Below are 22,181 nucleotides of genomic sequence, written 5' to 3'. Positions count from 1 at the left end.
TTTTCTTATCTTTCTTTCTTCTCCATTTCATTTTTAGTGAAGAGCTTGTCTAGAATGAAAGCAATTTCTTTTCCATAGTGTTAAGGCTCATCTTACTTCCATCTACAGCTGCATAAAAGCAGAATAACGTCCATCACATCACAGTGTGGCAGACTGGAAATGCACTTGTGTGCATGTTACCTTTAGTGGTTTCAAAGCAGCGTTCTTGAAAAAGTGTTCCACTGAGTAACAAGGGTTTCAGGATCTCATTAAAGCCAAACAGCTGCCTTTGAGGCTGAAGAATACAGGATCACATCCGAGATCACATCTTTCTTTCCTTAGGGCCATAATACCTGTGTTCTTTATAGAAATATGGTTCTATTAACTATTTTTTAATGCAAAAAGCAAAGGTGGCAGCAGCCAGTTGAGTCCATCTAAATTTCAGTGGATATATTTTATATAACATGGGAACTGGTTACTTAAATTCTTATGAAAATTTCCCCACAGCTGTCTCAGTGATGAAAGCTGGAAATCCACAAAGACTATATTTTAGGAGGTGACTGTATTTTACCTTCCCATTGAGTGAACGTTTAATATGGTATGCAGATAAAGCAATATTTTAAGAATGAAATTTTCTCCTCTGCTACAACTGTCCCTAGTGTGATTTAAGTTATTGCACAACATTTATAAAAATACAAAATATATTAATATCCTATGAAGAATATGAAATGTCACACCAGGCTGCTTTTTTTTTTTTTTTCCACATTCATATTCTGAACATACCTACAGCATTCTGGAATAATAGTCAGAACTTTATTATTGCCCAAGGAAAACAGGTAAATTTTCAAAGATCAGTACGTTAGCTCTCCTGGGATTAAAGTTTAAAGCAAAATAACTGGCACAGAGTACTTGCCAATGGATACAGAAATGTAGAAGGGGAATTTGTTAAATAATATCTGTGTTTGTAGCACCACCACCAGTATACCTATAAGGAAAAAAAAAAATGCTTCAGAACAATGTAAACTTTACCAAGAGCCATATTTTACATTCATTAAAGCAGAAATTAAAGACAACTTCCTCTTAAAAAAAATTACAATGTAATCTTGGGCCAAAAATGCTGCACACAAGTGTGCTGACAGTGATGGTACAACTCTGTTCCTCAGCAGTTTTGTTGACTGACATGATTTTGTAAGCATCTCTGCACAGGCTGCACTCTAATGGCATTTCCCCCTACAGTTTTCAGTTTGTTCAGATATTTCCCACCCATTTCTGTTTGTACGCTTAACACAAATGTGGAGTTTCACGAATCTGGAAGACTCCATATAGCTGGGGGAGAGTTACTTGGCTGGATTTCTGCCTTTGAATCTTCTGCTGAAGAGACAACTGTATTTCATGAGATGCTGAAGTCTCTACTGTAGGCACAGAAACAGAATGAAAATAACCCTACCTAAACCTCATCACCTGAGGCTGTCACCTCATCGCACAAAGACACAGAAAAATAGCTAGAAAGTCAAAAACTTTTTTAACTTAGAAAAAGAAAATAAATGTACTGGAAGGTGAAAACAAAATGATGTCAAAAGCCTATATTTACAAATGGATAAAAACACAAAGGTATTACTACTGCCTGACAATGGCAACATACCAGGAGAATCTGAGAGCCGCCTACTGCCTTGGTTCTATATTTGATTGCCAAAACCCAACGAAACAACCAGAAGTGATCTCTTAATAGAAGTGGATTGTATAACTCTGTTGATGAAAGGGTTGTTCTTTAGGCAATTGGCAAATGCCTCCTATTTAACCGCCTTTGCTGATTCAAGGCATAGAAGAATTTTCTGAGGTGACTTTTCTTTATTGATTTTACACAAATCTTAATAACAATTGCACATTTAGAAAGTCTGTGATGATTATGAATAAATACGTGTGGTTTGACCAGGAGAGAGTGGGACAAGGTTCCACAAGCCCTTTGAGGGATGCAAGGTCTTTACTTAAAGAGCGCAACACCACAGTTCTGTCAGTTTCTGATGTCTTCGGCTCTTTTAATCCTAAAAGCCTTACAGGAGACAAGTCATGAGGAGAAATGCCAGGTATCTCCAGCACAAAGAGAGCAGTTTGTGAGACAGGTTCAGGGGACAACCACCCAGCAGGCTCATGGTGGTCCTGGACCAACTCCTGCATCAGAGAGCAGAGGCCGTGACCGAGTGGCTGCCCTCCCTGGCCGTCTGCATGCCCTTGAACGCCAGTGAGGCGGGGATGTCACAGCTGTGCGGGGACAGTGGGGTGCCTCCAGCGTGCTGCCAGCCGTGACCCGCCATGTAGCCGGATGGGGTGGCACTGTACGTCATGTAAGGTGACACTTGGGCTGGTGTTGCGTAGGGAGGCATGGCTGGTGCTGACACAAAACTGCTGACGGCAGGGAGGCCACTGGCTGCCTGAAAGGAAAGGGAAAAACATTTCTAAGAGAGTAAGACAACAGATCTGCTGTAAAATAAGGTACCCATAAATGCTGCTTGGTCTTTGTGCAAGAACCAGAGCTATGGGGATGCCCAGGGAGCCACCCATTATCAGTCCCCTAGATTTCAGGGGTACAGTGGCCCCATTGTGCTTTGCTTTTAAGGCCAGTTACCCCACATGAGCCCTGCACACCTCTCCCAGCAGCCTGTCCCCAACAGGGACCAGCAGCAGATGTTTAGGGAGCACACACTGAGAACAGGGCAGGAAGCACAGAGCCTGTCCGCACACCTGCCTGCCTTCCCACAAACTTGTTCATGCACTCCTTAAGCCCATGATTGCATCTAGTCATTATATTTGAGAGCTACTGCTGGAGGTATTTGTGACAAGTTTGTGCCATCTCTCTCACTGAGCACCTTCATCCTCTTAGAAATGAGTCCCATGGGCTGGAGCAGGTTGGCTTTAATATTTACCTACCTTTCCCAAATTTTGCATGTGATGCTGGCCATTGTAGCCAGGCCCTGGCAGACAGCACTGTGGCAGTTTAAGCTGGGTGTCCAGCAACCATGGCCATATCAGCAGCAGGAGAGATGGACCCATCCCACCATTTTGCCACTGCCAGCCCCAAACGAGGGTGGGCTCAGCCCTGAGCTGCAGCAGCCATGTGCAGATCCCAGAGCAACACTTCCCCAAGCGGGGAGGTAACAAGCAGCAGGGGAAGGTGGGAACATCTTAAACTCCTTGGTAACTGTTTGCTCAGGGCATGAGTCACAACTAGAGTAGTAGTAGCATTATTATTGATGATGTCTTTTAAAACTGTGTTTTCTAGGTACTTGGGATATAGCCTTGCAAATGTTCTTTGCTTACAGTTTCAATGGGGCTTCTGTGCACAAAACAATTGTAGGGCTGGGTCCCTTCCCGCGAGCTATTTTCCGAGGTCTTTCCTTAGGCTGGGGAGAAGGGTTTCTATTTAAACAGAGAAGGGAGAGTCCTTCAGTCTGCCATGGTAGGATTTCACAATGAATGACTCCTTATTTAAATAAAAAGCGTTTGGTGGTTTATTTCACACCCTGTAAATGCTTCTTCAGCAGAACAGGTACAAACAAAGATCACTTATCTTGCTTAAGTTTCAATTTGGGTAGTATTTATTTTTTTTAGGATTTGGGGTAGCATTTTTTTCCCAGAAATGTTTTCTATGTGAATATGAAAGAACAGGTATCAATTCAGTAAATCATGTAGCACCTGCCATTTTTAATTACCTGGTAGAACCAAACCTAACCTGGATCATGCAGAGTTAAAAAATTAAACAGGCTTTTGTTTCTGCTAAAACTTGATGTTAACATTTCTCTTGTTCAATTCCTGTCTGGATTGCACCTGCCAAATTTCCAGTATTTACCTCCATAAATGGCACTGGCCTGGTTTCAGGTACGTGAGTTTCCTACCAATGTAACTCACAGTTTCACTGGCTGGACTATCCTCTCATTGCCACTCAGGAAACCAAGAAGTAATCCTGCTGGAGTCAATATAAATGTGTACAGCAATCTAAAACAGCAGGAGACAGTGATGGGATCCCAGCCAGAAGCCTCCGATAGGTATATTAATTAGTACAAAACATACAGCTGCAGCAGCAACATAATTGTCATTCCAAATCCATAAACACTTTGTTGAGGCTGAACTTGCCTTATTCTTTTGAAAATCCAAATATGTGACCTGACCTTCAACTCCAATTACACATCCCCTACTGTGTCTCAGAATTCCACTTTAGCCTCAGCTATAAATATCAGTGTTTGCAACAGTACTAATTAATACAAACCTTCATAGAATTGCACTGTAAATTAGTACACTTCTTAAATCACATTGAAAATTATTTCACTGGATTTACTGGAAAGTAAAAAGTGTGACAGGCCCTAAAAAGCTGCTGTTCTCCAAGCTCCCTGCCTCTTCTAATGTAAAGTGCTTTTCAGAGGAATATGAAACAAGAACAAGTATACCTCTGCTTTTTTCTAATGAACAGCAACAAAAATCTTTGCACAGATGCAGTAGAGCCATTAAAGCCAGGCTGTAACACCAGGACATCAAAAGCCACAGCCCAAAAGTCTTCTACACAGAGAAGTACAGAACCCCCAAAGGGATCCTGGAAGGAGAAAAGACCTGGGGCAAGTCCCTGAAGAGCATCATAGCTATTGAGACAGCACAAACCTCCAGCCTCTGAAGCTCAGAAGAGGTTTTCTGGACTCTGCAAGGCTACCTTGTTTCTCCAGTCTTGCCCACTCCCAAACAGACTGGTACCAAGCACCTTGTTCAAGGCTGTAACTGGAAGCTCCATTTTAAGTAGGATTCCCCAATATGAGTGGTCACATCCCCTAAGCCCTTGACAAATGAGGCATATGTCCCTCCAGCCTCCTGTGTTGTCACTGCTCCCCTCTACCATGTGTGGCTCTGGGAAAAGCCAAAGCCCTCCTTTGCCACAGAGAAAAGAGAATGCTTCTTATATGCTGTACAGGCTGCTCTCCAACCACTGGCACTTCCTTAGAGCTCTTTAGGAAAGGCAGATGATCTAACAACTTTCATTTGATAAAGAATGAGACTGTAATCAAAGTGGAGCATAGTGGTGCATTATGCCAAGGCTTGCTTGATTGCTTGATGGGTATCCCTTTGCTGAGCACCACTCCCCAGCCCACCATCACACACCAAGAGTGTACGGATAAAGAAAGGCAACATCTGGTCCTCAAGAAATCACTTCCCACTTTGTCCAATGCTGTGTCCTAGCAAAAAAAAATCCCCAGAGGTGATGACTGTATCCTCAATTCTGCCGAAAACCGGGTGTCCTCATCCACACAACCTATCGCACAGGACCCCTGAGCTGTGCCCTGCCTGACCCCACACTGGAACAGTGTGTGGCCATGTGCTAGTGGGCACAGGCTAGATCTGTGTCAGGCAATGTGCCAATAAGCCACCTGTTTGCTGGTCCATTGATGCTCAAGCCCATGTCCTTGTCTCCTGCTGCTCCTACAGAGAAGGCTGCCAGAGGCCAGAAACTGTCACTGGACATGATGTGGGGCAAATCTGAGCTCCTGTGCAGGTCACATTAATGCAGACATTGTTGATAAATATTTAATCTAATCACATATATGTTCCCCTATTTCTTTTTATCATTGTGTGGCCTTCCTAAGTGGTCTTAATGGCAAAAAGTAAAATTAAAGTCTCTGAACTATAATTACTGGAGAAGTCCTAGTCTGTTACACTGGAGGTGCTACTTGCGTTGTTACTGATAAAACAGATAGGACTTGACTAAAGATTTACTAGTTTTTGTAAAACCCTAATTTAAAAGAATGCCCATCCTGATTTATAACAGACAGAACAACATTTTTACCTACATCCCTTTACTTAATTTACAACTGTGATAGCTGTTGTTTTTATAGTGTCAATTTAAATGTAAGAAAGATCTTGCCCTGACTACTGAGGTGGGACATCGAGGCAGTTTTGTAGGGACCACCAGTTGTGATCTGTCAAGAACCCCCAGTGCTGGAAAGTTGTTGTCACTGCCTCACTGAATTAATGAATCATTCTTATTTTTATTCCAGTGCTACAAAGCTTTGCTGCTCAAAACCATGATCATGTGGATGCCAGTAGATGCCTTCAGCGAAGCAGGCATCACTGGGATGGGAAAAAGCTGGCCTGGCATGAAGCGCAGTTCTGTTTCAGGGGAGGTTTAAGCCAAACCTGCAAAGCAGCCAGAAGCCTCCTTTGGCCCAAATTTAAAACTGATGAGATAAAGAAAACTTCACTTTATGTGATTTAAAACTATGCTACACAAAAAAAAATCCTGATTTTCACCTCTTTCATCAGTGAAGGACTTGACCCAATAATTTTAACTGCAAGAGTTTTTACCTCTAAACAGCTGTAGATACAAAGTATAGGTTATCGGAAGAGTTGAATCTTGCCTGTCAATCTGGCACTTTTTACAAACATGACATTTAGCTAAAATAAATGGGGGGATTAAGTTCCGTGACCCTGTATATACTGGATGAATAATTCATCCTGCAGTATTTCAATCAGAGGAAATTAACATCAAAATCTAAACATTCATAATTAGGAGTGTGAGAACCCCATGGTGTTTATGGGTTTTTAAACCCTTAGAACTTGTTTTAAGTGCAGAGCTTCTTGAACCTGGTTTTTAAGCTTTATAAATATTTTTTTTCCTTAATTTAAACCACTGCTTTTCAAAGGAAATCTAATTTTTTAAAGCAAGCAAACAAACATGTAGTTCTAAATGAACAAGAACGTCTGCTGTGCAAGTGATAAGGGTTCCTGTTTGAAAGCACTTACTGTCTGGCTTCTACTAAGACCAGAAAGAAACATTTGCTCTGAATTGCTGTTTCTATCAATGTTTTGAGACAACTGATGGAATAAGAATTTCCCGATTTTAGAGCCTAGAACACATGACCTCCCACTGATTCGCAAATTCAGTTAAACCTGACACAGCTACAGGTTGGGCAGAGAAGAGATTCAGAGCAGCCCTGCGGAGAAGGACTTGGGGGTGTTGGTTGATGAGAAAATGAACATGAGCCAGCAGTGTGTGCTCGCAGCCCAGAAAGCCAACCGTATCCTGGGCTGCATCAAAAGGAGCGTGACCAGCAGGTTGAAGGAGGTGATCCTGCCCCTCTACTCTGCTCTCATGAGACCTCACCTGGAGTACTGTGTGCAGTTCTGGTGTCCTCAACATAAGAAGGACATGGAACTGTTGGAACAAGTCCAGAGGAGGGCCACAAGGATGATCAGGGGACTGGAGCACCTCCTGTATGAAGACAGGCTGAGAAAGTTGGGGCTGTTCAGCCTGCAGAAGAGAAGGCTGCGTGGAGACCTCATAGCAGCCTTCCAGTATCTGAAGGGGGCCTATAGGGATGCTGGAGAGGGACTCTTCATTAGGGACTGTAGTGATAGGACAAGGGGTAATGGGTTAAAACTTAAACAGGGGAAGTTTAGATTGGATCTAAGGAGGAAATTCTTTCCTGTTAGGGTGGTGAGGCACTGGAATAGGTTGCCCAGGGAGGTTGTGAATGCTCCATCCCTGGCAGTGTTCAAGACCAGGCTGGACGAGGCCTTGGGTGACATGGTTTAGTGTGAAGTGTCCCTGCCCATGGCAGGGGGGTTGGAACTTGATGATCTTAAGGTCCTTTCCAACCCTAACTATTCTATGATTCTATAATTCTATGTTCTCCTAAAGATACCTGAAAAAAACAACAGCAGTGGGGTCAGGATCGCAAGCTGGATCTAGTGCCTTTCTGCCAAGTAACTGCTGATATGCACCAGTGCCAGTGAAAAGAATATCCAGGCCAGAATTCAAAGCCAAGGTGGACGTAAAATCTTGCTTTAAGTCATATAAAATGATTCTGCTGAAACAAATGGACTGCATGTATTTTCACCAGTGAAGGAGTTGGTTCAGTAGTTTTAACAGAAGGAATCTTTAGTTTTAGACACTTGATGTACAATACTAGTGAGAGATTACTTTTTTATTGTTTTCAGTCTGGGATTTGCAACACAAAGGGAGGTGGGTGGATGAAAAGCAAATCTAAAACTTGCCTTCGGAACAAGTAATTTCCATGTTGGACTCCTAAAAGTCAGAACAGCTCCTCTCTAAACCAGAGGTAACTGCCACACACATCCTGATTTCTGTTATGAAGGTTACACTGCTATAACATGTCGTACAGCTTCAGCCTCCTCTCTCCTGCACAGTAAGGAGAGAAAAGGGCACAAGCTTTCTGGACAAATTTCCCGATCAACCCACATCAGACAAACTACTTGACTTTTTTTTCTCCTGCCTTAGTCATATTAGTACAAGAGAAATGCACAAGGTCAATTCCACTTTCAGACATCATGGTATAAATCCAAATTCTATATTGTAATTAATTGATACTATTTTGTTTTCTTTCACCCCTTAATCTACTTTTCCTTCACTGGCCTTTTGCTTGCTAGATATGTTCTCTCGGTATCAAAATTAGACCGTCTCCTTTGACCCCTTTCCATGTGGCTTCTATAGATATTTCAGAAAATGCCTGAAAGTCATACCATTCAAAACCACAGACCTTTATTTATGTTAGTTTTTATGTTAGTTATCATTAATAGCAATAATGCAAATCACCTCATGTCAGGTTTATGTGAATATAAAAGAAAGCACATTTGATACCACAGCTGGATGCCACCTCAGTTTTATAGCCCAACTGTAAAGTGAGTGTCCAAAAGAATTTAAATTATTCTTGTTTTAAAGTTATTGTTTCAAATTATTTTAATCACTTGTCCATTGTGATATAATTGTTACAATATTTTTATTATATAGATAATTTATTGCATAGACTGAGTGTATGTTTTGTAGAAGTACTCTAAATGTCTATGGAAAAAAAAGTGTTTCTAAAGAAACACTCCAGTTACCCAATTCACCAGCCCTAATGAGCTTAGACAATAACTCAGCCCAAACTCCCCTGCTGGAGTCAGCAGAAGTTCCCCCTGTGTCAAGACTTGGGGAACACACCTCTGGTGAGTAAGGTTGCTGTTTTATTTGTATTTCTCAATTCTAACACTGACTTGGACGAAACAAATCCTTCCTGTCCTTGGATCAGCAAACTCAGCGCGTTGCCTTGATCCTCCAGCACGGAGTCTTTCCCCAACAGCAAATGAAACAAATCTGCAGAGGTATCACAGCTGTGTTTCTGAGAGCAGCAGTTCCCCAGAAAAGGGGAGTGCTGGCTATGGTTTGAGCTGCAGGATGCTACTGTAGCTCTGCAGACAGACACCCTCTCCCTGCTCATTTTTCAAAATGAAAAGCTTTAAAACAATTTCTGGAAATGCTGAATCTTTTCTGAATGTCCTGAAAACGCAATCACAAAGTAACTACTGGAGAAGTCTTTTTTTTCCATAGCAAGAGAAAAGCATAGCAGGGAACAGAGCTGAATAGTCCTTCAATCAGAAGAGCAAATTACATTAAAAACCCAGAGGATATCTCATGTTCTTAGTGACGTGCACATAATCAGTCAAAAAGGTTATGGCAACAAGACTAGGAGCAATCAAACACAAACTGTGAACATAAAGGAAGCAAACATGCTAAATCTCTCTTTTTAATTGGTGGTTAAATATGATTTATAAATCAAACCAACATATGGGGTCCCAAGGGAAGAGTAAACAAATTTTCCAAGTAAAACATCGGCGGTGGCAGGCCTGTAATGGAAATGTCATTTAGGAAAATGGCATTACCTAAAGATGTAAGTAATACACCTACGTTTCTTTTCAGGTTTTTAAATTAATAACCTTAAACAATATTTTGGTAGAAATTGCAGTTAACTAAATTAGAACTAAATTCTGAAGCTGCTATGCAGTGCTACAACATCAATGGGAACAATTACATGATCCTACAAACACTCATTCAGATCAGTGGCCCACTAAAATTCACGTGTCTACACAGGTCAGAATTACCTAAAGAAGAAGGATTATAAAAATGAGCATGGAGTAAATTTCTCCAGCTGATGATAACACTTTTTATTAAAATTCTTTTAAAAAAAAAAATTAATAAAATTACTAAGCTGCATGTGAATAACTTAGAATTGGCCCTGCAAATGAGGGTTTGCTGTCTTTTTATAATGCTGGAAAAAATTCTTGCAAAAATCTTTTCATATTTGGCTACATATCCAAATTCTTAGATAGATGAACTTATTTTAGTGAACATATTTCCCCTTTAATTTTCTATTAATTTCACTGAAAGCAGAAGAGAATAAAACAGACTGAAAAATGAGGACCTTGTCATTAAATAATTTTGACATCCAAAAAATCTTGAACAAAAGGGGAAAAATTTTGTAGATATTACTTTGAAACATATGCCTTTATATTCAAGAAAGACTGAAGAGTGGTAATACATTGAAATTGAGGAGCTTTTAAAATAACACATGGGCAAGAGGTTTACAGTCAGTCTGCTGCTCAGTTGAGCTGGGTTGATTCCCAAAAGGCTGAGCACTGAAAAACAGAAAGAGACCTTTCAAGAATAGAGAATTACAATATTTCTCTTTAACTGTAAATCGTGAGAAGCAATGCTGGTATTCTAGTTGAAGTCACAATTAAACCAAAGATATTTGCTTGCTTGAGTCCTTTAAGATTCCAAATGTAATTAGTTACCCTATCCTATACAGTGTCTCTTGCAAAGATGCCATTTTCTTTACATTTACTACTCCTGTTACTAAGTTCAATGCATTGCAGTGTACTGCATGAGAAAATCATACTGCTTCTCTCTAAAATGACCTTCATTTCCTTAATAATGAGCAGATCTCATTCCACGTGTTTAATGCGCTCCTTTATTAACTTAAAGTTGTTTCCTTTACTTATAGGCATCTCCAGCTGCACTGAATAACACAGAAATCAGATAATATCAATTGAGTGGTTTAACTACAGTTGCAACATGCATCAAGAGCACTCTTAATTATATTTTCTTATCAAATTTTAAATCTCAGCCTCTTCAGGGAAATTAAAACCCCAGTTTTGGAAATAGTAATAGTAACCTGAATTCACACACCATCACTGATCCTTTCCTAAAGGAGCCAGTGGCATTTTATGTCTTTCCAAAACAAACTAAAGAGAAACAAAAGGAAAAAAAAAAAAAAAAAAAAAAACCAAAAAACAACCAAAAACTCTTTCTCGGAGACTGAGAAATCCACTACAAAAACAGAGAAAAGGAGAGGCAGGAGAAAAAGCCATGATGGAGACGAGGCAGATGAAGGTTGTTGTAAAACCTAAGAGCTCTTCAAGAAAAAAAAATGGAGCAAGGGTTTGCAATGCTCCTTCAGAAAAGGGATGGGTTTAGACTGTTTTCAGTAAAGTGAGACCTATCACATACAGAACACCAAGCACACACCAGTATGTCCACCTACAGTGTCTCCCAAACACAGATTATTGTGCAAGGTCTGTGAGTTCACTGGGTGGCTGCTTTTCATTCACACTTCAGTTTAGGAAGGATGATACAAATGCCTTTCCAGTGGAGATGCTGGATCTTTGTCCTGGTTTAAACCACAACAATGTTGAGATATACTCTATTTTTTAACTAACCTCACAACCAGACTACCTCAAAGTGTAGTAAAACAAATTCTGTTTGCTGTGATGACAAATCTTGATTTTAATTATGAAGACACAATTTAAGTCTCTCTTAGATGGATACACTGGGCTTACAAGGACAAAAGGAAAGCTCAGGAAAAAAAAAATATCATGCTATATAAGCAAACTCCCCTGAGTAGGAACTAACAACAGATTCCAACAGTTTTAGAGCAGATATGCACAATAATTCCCCCTTGGTATTTTGGCAGAATATGGAGTCAGGCAGGGCACTCATGGACATTAAGCAGGCAAATACAGTGAAAAGAATAAACATTTGATCTTTCTACACTGGTGGTTAAACCTATAATGCATTGGCAAAAGGTTCTATGAAAAAATGACATTAATATATTTAACAGTATATTGTCATTTCAATATGGTGTTATTTAAATGAAACTGAGGTTGGAAGAAGGAGACTTACAGAAACATTAAAGGTATTCTTGATAGCTAGAAGCTAGGCAAATAGGGGGTCTAACTAGTAAAGTCCCTACTTTGTCCTCTGCAGGAGAACAAAGGTGCAGGGACCTCTCCGTGTTCTTCAGGGAGAACCAAAACAGTGCTGCCCTTCTAACAAATCTCTGAAGCTGCAGAGGCAGTTACTGGGAAGCTGTATGAGTTAATGAGGGCAAATCACAGACCATCAATTACTGAATGTCCATGGCCATTATGACTAGGTATGTAGGCAATTCCTAAGAGCTGATAAATTCCCAGAACAAATTCAAATACACCATACATTCTTTGTTTACTTCCCACTCTACTGCAAGCACAAGAATTCTGAACAGATCAAGTCCTATCTAATCCCCCTGCCTATGCACACTGCTCCTTGTCTGTGATAGGTATCTCCCACCACTCTCACTTTTTAGTCACTGCTCCTGTTTGTCGAGGCAGAGCTCCTGGTGGGTTGGGGCCCTTAGAGAGCACAGGATGCTCAGAGCGCAGTTTGAGTGTCATTATACCATTCACTCACCTCTCTGACTTTCTTTATTAGTTTCATCCCGGTGGAGTGCCCTGAAGCCATGTGGGTTGCTGAGCAGGGCACTGTGTTTTGGCCGTGGAAGCAGGTGGCCAGTAAGAGGCAGGTCTCACAAATGGGGTTCGAATGAGGTGCCATCCAGATCACCTGGGAAGGAATCGGGTGCATGTAGTGGGATCAGCTCATGCCCCTCACCCACAACATGCAATGACATGGATGCCTAGACCTCGAGCAAGCCATCTTAGTGACAGTGTTTTAATAAGAGGCACTGTTTTAATAATAGGCACTGGTCTGGAGCTCCTAATGAGAGTGACACAGGACCAGACAGTCTCGAAGCCAAGGTATGAACCCCTGCACTGGACGGGAACTCTTCTAACAATACTGCTAAGTACTACAGCAAGAAAGCAAATAAGCAACTCTCCTCAACACATTTCTTCTTTCCTCACAGTCACAAGTGAGAAGCAGAAGGTCTGGACCTTTACCATTGGTGGATTTTGCACAGACCCACAGCAGGACTAAAACTGCTGGAATCCTGAGTTAGAATATAACATGCCAAATAATATATCTGCTAATTATTTTTTTTCAATAAATAATCTGTGTAGGAGGGTCATGTAATTGGTCATAACACTTAAGGTTACATTTTCACCTTATTCCCAGAGAAGTTACCATATGTTGTGGGTTCTAAGCATTGCAGATAAAAACAAATACAGATGCTTTGGCTACCGCATATACAGCTCATTGTTCATCTACAATCAAAGATCAGGAACTAAATATTTACATTGCCTACATTTTCTGTGCAAATAATTGTCCAGAATTGCACCCACAATTATTTGCAATCACTTGCTCTAAAACAGAGCCTTGCTTTTATGTGCTTACAGCATACAAAACTCATGACCCCAGTCAGAATATACCCAAAGAACAGGGAGGGCTATTCCAGCAAAGCTGAAAACTCAAGCCACTAACAGCTGATGAAGTTCAGCTGAGACAGAGGTGAAGTGATTGCTACCTTGGGATCTGACAAGAATGTCAAAGGAAGACTTCACTCAAACTCCATTCACACACTGAATTAGAGGGAGTGTTTTCAGCAACTCCGGCAGGCTTGCCCTCAGGTCTCAGAACAGCGTACCCTTCCTCAAGTGAGTTGCATAACTGCTTGCTCTTAGCCCCACCCCAGTTACAAACTTTTTCCCATTAGTGAGTATCAGCTCCCTTTGGCAATGTGCACATCTGCTTCCTGCAGTGCATACAGCAAATAACTAGGAAAAAAATCTATGCCTCAACAACAGATACAGACACACATTAGGTCTTCTGCATTTTCATACATGTGTGAACACAAACCACAATCTTTTTTCAGTCTGCACATCTATGATGTCAGGCCAGAAAGTCATGAGCATCAGATGTCTGAAAACTGCATTTTAAATATGATACATGTTTATTAATTGTTTTAATTTCAAATGCAGGGTTCAAATGGGTTGGTATTTCAGTGATTTCAGCTGCTTTTTTTTTAATTAATGCAGCTTTCAGTGTAAGCTGTGTAATGCATAAAATACTCAGAATATTCATCCTTTGCATTAATAATACAATTATTTGTAGAAGCCATCCCTCCAACACCACCCTGAATGTGCATCTCTGTACAAATACTGCAGTACAACTGAGCTCTGTATGAAATGTGTATGACCCAAAACTATCAAGCTTTCAGGAAAATGTATTTTCCTTCTCAGTTTCTCTGATTCACAGTCACTGTTTGCAAAGCTGTATGACAAATATGTGGATATTATGCAACAGGAAAATATAATGCAGTTGCTTATGTATAAACAATAACTTGGGACATCAGGTAATTAAAAATGAATAGAAACTTGACAAGGCATCTCTGTGATTTCCTGGGGAACATTTGGTACAGAATCAGTCTGCTAGGCAGAGTTTCAACTCCTCAGACCCAAATACCAAACAACATTGCAAACAAAGGCCGTAGAGACACCAGAAAAATCATAATACTTAAAGTGAAAAATGTTCTACATCCAGAAGTCCAGTTCTGTGTTAAACAAGTGTGACTGTTTATTGCTGAGGCTAAAATGTGAAGTCTTCCTGCCCCTTTTGTGGAGTCCTTTCCTAGGACAAATTCCCACTAATGCATGGGGCAAAGTGCAAAATGCAGCCATTCTAAACCATCGCAGAGACCAGCCTGGCTGCCAGCTGACAAATCTGGGTTGTCAAATAAGAGTTTTGCCCAAAAAAAAAATCCTGTGGGATCCCGCATGTTAAAATACAGCTTATCATTTAAAAAGAGGGATCAGATAAATGTATTTTAAAAGTACAGGAGACCCTGTTCTTTGGGCTCAATTTTTCTGGTCTTTGTCATTCAGAGGGACTTTCCAGGGGATTACTTCAGAAGTAAAATATTATCTTTCATAACTAAGGCTGAGTAACTAGTCCTTCACTCACCTAGTAGCTATGGAGCTATTTGCAAGCTGTGGACAGGTGAACCTTGGATGTTGCTGATGCTTAAAATGTATAGCTAATATTTGTCGGAAATAGCAGGATTCCTTATTGCTCACACAAAATCCTTTGTTAATGTGCTTCAGAGCACATTCCCCCTGCTCCTGTTGTGTAATTGGAAAGCCTATGTAAAACATGCACACTTGGTTCCGTGCTGCTCTGCACCTCTTGTAGACACCTCTGACTTCGGTAATACAGACATAAAACTGGAATATTAGAGAACAGTCACTTCTCTTCTCTAGGGGAAAAGTGCTGTCTGCCTTCTTAAGACCCAGCTTTTGTAATGAGCTTTGCCCAGAGGAGATGGGGAAAGTAACAATTTCCCTGAAGTCCAAAGACAGAGACTATTTCACCATAGTCCTTCTAGCATATGAATTGTGACTATGGCTTCCCCATTTTTCTGCCATTCCAGATATCCTTTTCTTAGGTTCTCACAAATGAACGAGTCTTCTCTCCTGTCCCCTGCTCATCCATTTACACCCAAAGCAGTATGCATTGCAAGAGACTATGAAAAGATCCAAGGAGGTCAGAGACTTCTGGTGAAACTTTACCATCACAGGCAATCACCCCAGACTCACTGCACTTTAGCCAATGGACAGCTAGTAAGTCAGTGCTATGAACAGCAAGAATATGGTTCGTAAATTTCACTTTCCACCTGGTTGGAACAAATTTTTTGGCAAAAATATCAATGCAAAAACTGAAAAAAAAGAAAAAGAAAAAAAAAAAGTCACATTTTCACATCCTTATTTTTTCCAAATACCTTCTAAATTAGCAAGATAATATATTTGTGACAGACGAAGCAATTAATATAAATGTGAATGAATTCTCTGGTAACTGAGTCTGAATACTACATGAATAGATTGGTCTATATGTCAGAATTTTTCCAAAGTGGTCTATATGTCAGAATTTTTCCAAAGCCAGCTTCTGTTTACCCATATTATTAAGGGACAGGAGTGAAGGGGAATCTTGTCTGTGTCTCCTGTTATTGAGCAGGGTACTGAAAATGACCTTTTGAATAAATACTTTTTAGGTTTTCTGCCCTTTCAAACTCTCTGGACAATGTATTTCAATAAATGAATTCCATTTTATTAATAGCAATTTGTTTCATTTTTAAATAACAAAGATGTCTATATTACATTTATCAGGTGATCTTTCAGGCTGAACAAAAGCTTTAAAGTAAGACTGATCTTGTCAGCAGAATAGGGATATATTATGAAGACAACAGCGTAAATATTGAGAGTGAAAAAAGATAAAAATAGTTTCCAGCACCAGCATAGAAAATAACCCAATTTACATAACAATTGTTCCTCAACACATCTGTTGAGGTAAATGAAATTCCAACAAAGGCTATGGGTTATAGCCTATGAGCCGGATCCTGTGAATATTTCAGCAGAATTATATGCAGAAGACCCAGCCTGGAACCTAGGACAACACAGCCACAGTACAGCTGCTCTTAACAGAACAAGGACAAGCTATTTCCATCATTTTTAGTAAGACTGCTAGCACTTTATTGTTTCATTTTTAAAGAAAATTGTGGAAGGATGAATATTACCACTGAACCTAACTCTATCTTTAACCATGAAGTGATGGCTATAATATGGTGCACATTCTCTGTGATACAAAATGAAAAGAATAATAATGGGACAATAGAAAAATGTAACACAAAGCAAACAGGACAGCGTTAAGGGTGGCATATTGTTTGTAAGGCAATATATGCAGTGAAGTGGTTGTTCGCTTTTGGGGCCTACAGTAATTCCCATTCTGCCTCCTTCACCACTCTGCACGCATTCCCATAGTTTGCACTCCACATCTTGAATTCAAAAGGGTCTGATTCATCTACCCTCAGTACCACATACAAACTACAAAAGTCTCCTCGACATGGAATACAAAACCAGACACGGAACTCGAAAAATATGTCCAAAACCTCTGTCTTTGAATGGGAACATGCTGCACAGAGATCATGGTTTTTCCTCGACTTCGTTATGAGCATAACAAATGAATGACCGGGAACTCGATGTATCTGAGAAACCTCTGATGCGTTTTGAAACGCTTCCATCTCATGGAAAAAGAGTTTTCGAAACCTGTGCTTTCCCAGCGAGTAGCAGTTGAACCTTTTATAGCTTTTCTCCTGGCATGGGATTTGATTAGCAAGTACAAAGATTTAGACAGAGATTTATTAAGTAACAGTTATATTGTGTTGTAATTAAAACGTAGGAAATTCACAGTCTACTTAAGCGTTTAAAAATGCTTAATGTAGGAAGCAATTACACCTCATTTTCAAATTATTCTCCTGCCTACAGAGCACGCTGCGGACGGGGTAAACCGCGACTTCGAGTGCGGCAGCGGCAGGACGGGCCCGCTGGCGCTGCCCGGGACTGCACGGCCTGGCCGAGGCGGGGGCTCGGGGCCAGGCCGGGGCAGAGCCCCGGTGGGCGGCACGGCGGGGTCCGGGCGGCGGGCGGCAGCTGGCTGGGGTCGGAGCGCTGCGATTTTCGAATGTTTGCTGTGCGGTTGTGCCGGGGGAAGGGGGGCTGGGGGGGGGGGGTGTTTAGCGGGAGCTGCCCGCCCTGCCAATCCTGCGCCCGCCAGGAGCCTCTCTGGCAGGAGAAAGGTGAGCTGGGGGGCTGCGGCAGTGTGCCGAGGGAGGGAGCTGAGAGGGGAGTGGAGGGGGGAAGCCAGGCTCTTTCCCGACGTCGCCAATCTTGGCGGACTCGTTTGCAAACCAAAACTGAGGGAAGGCCGGCACCGGCTCCAAACCAAGAGTGGCAGCCCGGGCAAGGGCCACAAGCCCGAGGCGGACCTCAGGGGCCCTGTGCACCCCCGCCCTCCTGCCCCTCTCTCTTTACCTGGCTGTACTTGGCCTCCTGCTCAAGGGAGTTCTTCTCCAGCCCGTTCACGGCGTGCTGAGCGGTGGGGGGAAAGCTGTTTCGGCCCAGGCTGCTCCAATCCTCCACCTTGGGGCTCGGGTAAGGCGAGGTGTCGCTTACTGCTGGGAAACATGGGGGGAAAGAGGGGTTAGAGGCAAGAGCCGGAGTGCAGAGAACTTCGCTCCGAGCTGGAAATTATTCCCTTTCCCCACTGGACGCAGCCTGTGGGGCAGAGCCTGCCCCTCGCCCGCTACACCTCGCTAACCCGCGGGGGAACCCCTAGAGAGGTGATCCAGGTGGCAAGAAAGGTCCCTTCTTGCAGCGGAAGACAGAAGTCGCCAGCAGAGTCGCTAGTCCCAGCGCCCCTGCACAGGCGGGAAGAGCTGACCGCCGGCACTTGTCCCCTGGGATCTCCTAGGGGGATTCACTGGAATCGTCTCGGATGTGTGCGCGTGCGAGTCCAAAGACAAACCATATCCCCTGTTAGAAGTTACCCTGGCACGGCTGCAGATAAACCAGCCTCCAAATTTGGGAAGGGAAAAAAAATATATAAATAAAAAAATAAACGAAACAAACAAACAAAAAACCAACCCAACAAGAAAACACAACAAACGAAACACAAAAATAAATTAAAATTTAGAAAGTAAAAGAACGGAAAATTAAAAGGGATGGAGAGAATAAAGGGGGGGGGGGGGGTAAAGTCCTGTTATTTACACACCATCAGCAGCCGCGCGGGAATACCGGGCTGTGTTGCAGGCGGGCGAATTCTCGGGGCCGCCGAGGAGTGGAGGAAAAAGGGGTTTGGGGGGCTCCCCCAAGCGAAGCCCCGTCGGAGTCTGCGGGGCTGCGGTCCCGGCTGGGCCGCCGTGGGAGCGGGCTGCCTCGCCGCACCGCTTCGCTCGGCCCCTCGGCAGGGCTGGAGAAAGGCACATATCTGAAGTTGTCTTAAGAAATTGAGCTCTCTCGGTGAGTGCCCTTTTCTGCTGATCTCACACTTTCCCATGAATAGGGGCTTCCTTTCCGTGTCAGCAAGGTCAGTTTATCCTATAAATCAAGGGCGAGCAGCCCCCATCTGCGGCATCGGCCGCGCAGCAGCCCTGGGTCTCTGCTGAGAAGGAAGGGGGGGGAGGGAAGTTTTACACTGCAGAAAGATGTGTGTAGCTCCGAGGTCTGAGAGAGACGGGCAGATACCGAGGCACCCGGCGGTACCGCCAGAGGCCCCCCTGCCTGCCAATATGGTGTTAATAAAAGAGGAACTCACTAAAAAAAAAAAGAAAAAAATACCAAAACCAACCAACCTCCATTTCTCCTGTGACGGTAATGTTCTTTCTTTTTAATGTTCATTGCCAACACTACCCTTCCCTAGCACAGAGCAGAGATTGCCAGGCGTATGTTTGTTAAAGTCGACTAAGAAACACAATTGCTTGTGCCAGTGTGGTCTGAGGATAAAATTCACATCTTGAAGTAGAGGGCGAAGAAGGGCACAACTTGTATCTTTTTGTATGTATGAATATAAATAAAACATACTTATGTGTATGTGCGTTACTTGGAAGAAAATGCCACCTTTTTGAGAAAAGAAAAAATTATTCTGCAATGCCTAAAGGATCAGTTTGCATTTGAAGTGCTTCTAGAACAGGATTGTTGCCGTTAAATAGCGCAGAAAACAAATCACAGCCCCCCCCCCCCCCCCCCCCCCCCCCGCTAACTGGGAAGGGAAGAGTGGGACACAGAGATCGCTGTAGGCAAAGGTTATTTTATACTATTGTTTTAACCACTTTCACTGGCAGAGACAGAAATGGAAAAAATGTCCCTTCCTCTGCCGCAAAGCGTAGCGAGCTGCTGGGAGACGCGACGCAGTTGCCAGGCGGAGAAACAGAAAGAAGGTGGAAGGGAAAAAAGAAGAGAATTCTGCGGCTTTGTTTTCCCTGGACCACCGCTTCGGAGGAAAATACACCATCAGAATGAAAGCAATTAGGTGACATTTGAACTTCCTGCCGGAGCAAATTTGGCCTGATTGCGAAAACTAGAGAAAATGGACTTCTCAGTAATGCCAAGGCGGCGCCTGTGACCGGAGGGCGGCAGCGTGCCTCGGCCAAGGCCGCCGTACCCCGCCGTACCCCGGGCCCTTCCCTCCGGCCCCGGTCGCCACTGCTGGGGTAAGAGCGGCAGCGGTGAGAGTAGGAATGTACCGCCTGAGTCCCCGGCATCCCACCCCGGGCCGCCGATCAGCCCGCGTCCTGAGGGCGCATCCTCCGGTAAGTTCAGCGTCGGCCTCTGGCTGGGGGCAAACGCCGGAGGTGCCCCGAGACCAACCACAGAACCTCGTCCTTCCCACCCTTGGAGAGGCAGGAGCTCAAGAGCAGGGGACAGAAAGGATGTGGCCCTGTCTGGCTGCCCAGGTTCCCCCTCCTCACCTTGGTCTGTGATAGAGCGGATCCCCAGTATGTCCGTCACCGAGTGGGAGGACGGCCACGTCCTGGGCATGGCCATGGTGCTGGGGAGCGCTGGCACTCCGGGAGGGGTGGGGACCTTGGCTCCTGCAGCAGCGATGGGACTGGGGTAGGAGTAGATGTGGTTGTAAGGCAGAGCAGGCTGTGGGGGTGGCGGGTGCTGCTTGTAGGACTCGTAGTGACTCTGCTGAGACAGGTTCCCTATTTTGTTTCGGAGGATGCGGCTGATGGAGCTGACCGACGGCACATTGTATTTGTCGCACACGCCGTCTGCCAGCAGGCGATCCCGGATCTCCCAGGCGAAGATGCCCGGATCCCTTTGTTTGTAGGTCCGGATGTGTTTTACCACCGTGGGGGTGGTGACCCGAGGCTTGCTACCCCCGATAGCCCCCGGTAGGATGGAACCCGTCTCGTTGTAGCGAGCCAGGATTTTGCTGACACAGCCGTGGGAAACGCGGAGCTGCCGGCTTATGTCACACGGTCTGATGCCCAGTTGCGCCAGCTCCACAATCCGCAGCCTGATGGCATTGGGCAGGGGTCTCCCGTTGACAAACACCCCCCCGAGCTGGTTCACTTCCCCGAAGGCAGGTTCTGTAAGCAAACGCACAAACACAGCCGTCGGACACGGCGAATAGTTCAAAGGGGGCTCCTGAACTGCTTCTCATTGCGAGGTAGATGTCACAGCTCGGAGATCCCCTGGAAACCCCCTGCACGCTTCGTTAGAATTGTGGGATAGCCCCAGAATTGAGGCGGGGAAAAGAAGGAGAAGAAAGAAAGAAGGAAAGGAAGGAAAGGAGAGAAGGAAGGAAAGGAGGGAAAGGAAAGGAAAGGAAAGGAAAGGAAAGGAAAGGAAAGGAAAGGAAAGGAAAGGAAAGGAAAGGAAAGGAAAGGAAAGGAAAGGAAAGGAAAGGAAAGGAAAGGAAAGGAAAGGAAAGGAAAGGAAAGGAAAGGAAAGGAAAGGAAAGGAAAGGAAAGGAAAGGAAAGGAGGAAAAAACTCCGTGGCAACAAATATCGCAGCTCTCCGGACTATGCATTAAGCATATTGAAAAAAAGCGCATTCCAGAGACGAAAAACGAGATCGCTCCAACAGACAAATCAGCTTTATTGCCACAGGAAAAAGGAACACGAAGAAAACAAAAAGAAAATAAAAACATTTTCGAAGACGGGGGAGGTGGAGGAAGGAAGAGTAGTTGAGGAAATTCTTTTATATCTTGGGAGAGGCAAGGGCGGGCAACGCGGTGCTTCTGAGTCGCGACTAACTTTTTAAAGACCGTTTCTGGTGCTGTTAGCGCCTCTCGCTTAACAGCACAATTACACCAGGCTGTAAAGCAAACGTGCTAAAATGTTAACCACTAAGATCGGTGTCAGGAATAATATACAACGTGCCACGGGCTCCAGCCATCCACTCGGCTGCTATCCGGCCTCGCACTCGCCTAATAACATTAATAACAAACCAAGCAAGTAACAAACCCTGCTCCTGACCCTTAACGTGTTCTTACAACTTGTATGAACACGAACAAAGTCAATAAGGGACCTGAGGCGACGGCTCATGACGGCGCACTGGCGCTTCCCCCTCTCTTGACAGCACTTGAACCCTCCTGCGGCTCCCGGCCACTTACCCATTCCTCCGAGCGGGACACCTTTGAGGCTGCCCTAAATCCCAGTCGGAGACCCGTGCCCGGAGACAGGCTCCCAGCCTCCCGCGATCCCTGCTGCACTAGCCCCGCGGCTCTTTGAGCTCCACCGAGAAGCCAGCAGGGGCGAGAGGGAAAAAGAACTACAAGAAAATCTACTTCCCGAGGAGAGAGCCTTGACTTCTGCATTTCAACCTCAGGGCAACG

General features: G+C 43.7%; 1 protein-coding gene across 4 annotated transcripts; it reads right to left on the bottom strand.

Moving 5' to 3' along the window:
- Positions 1-525: 525 nt before the first annotated feature.
- PAX9 (paired box 9) lies at positions 526-22,156 on the bottom strand. Of its 4 annotated transcripts, none has more exons than XM_062623549.1 (4): positions 21,960-22,156; positions 20,304-20,930; positions 17,869-18,011; positions 526-2,408 (listed from the first exon to the last, which is right to left on the bottom strand). In XM_062623549.1, exons 1-4 carry the CDS (start codon positions 21,961-21,963, stop codon positions 2,154-2,156), a joined length of 1,029 nt encoding a protein of 342 aa, XP_062479533.1. In that variant the 5' UTR covers positions 21,964-22,156; the 3' UTR covers positions 526-2,153. The 4 variants fall into 4 exon arrangements, with proteins under 4 accessions (XP_062479533.1, XP_062479541.1, XP_062479547.1 ...); XM_062623557.1 differs by having other exon boundaries at positions 17,869-18,008; XM_062623563.1 differs by lacking the exon at positions 526-2,408 and adding an exon at positions 12,132-12,673.
- Positions 22,157-22,181: the final 25 nt, after the last annotated feature.

This window comes from Pezoporus occidentalis, unplaced genomic scaffold, assembly GCF_034315485.1.
Source record: "Pezoporus occidentalis ecotype Australia unplaced genomic scaffold, CSIRO_AGI_Poc_V1 ctg108, whole genome shotgun sequence".
In the NCBI taxonomy this organism is placed as follows: domain Eukaryota; kingdom Metazoa; phylum Chordata; class Aves; order Psittaciformes; family Psittacidae; genus Pezoporus; species Pezoporus occidentalis.
The sequence above is the reverse complement of the archived record's forward strand: the minus strand, read 5'-3'. Positions and strand labels throughout refer to the sequence as shown.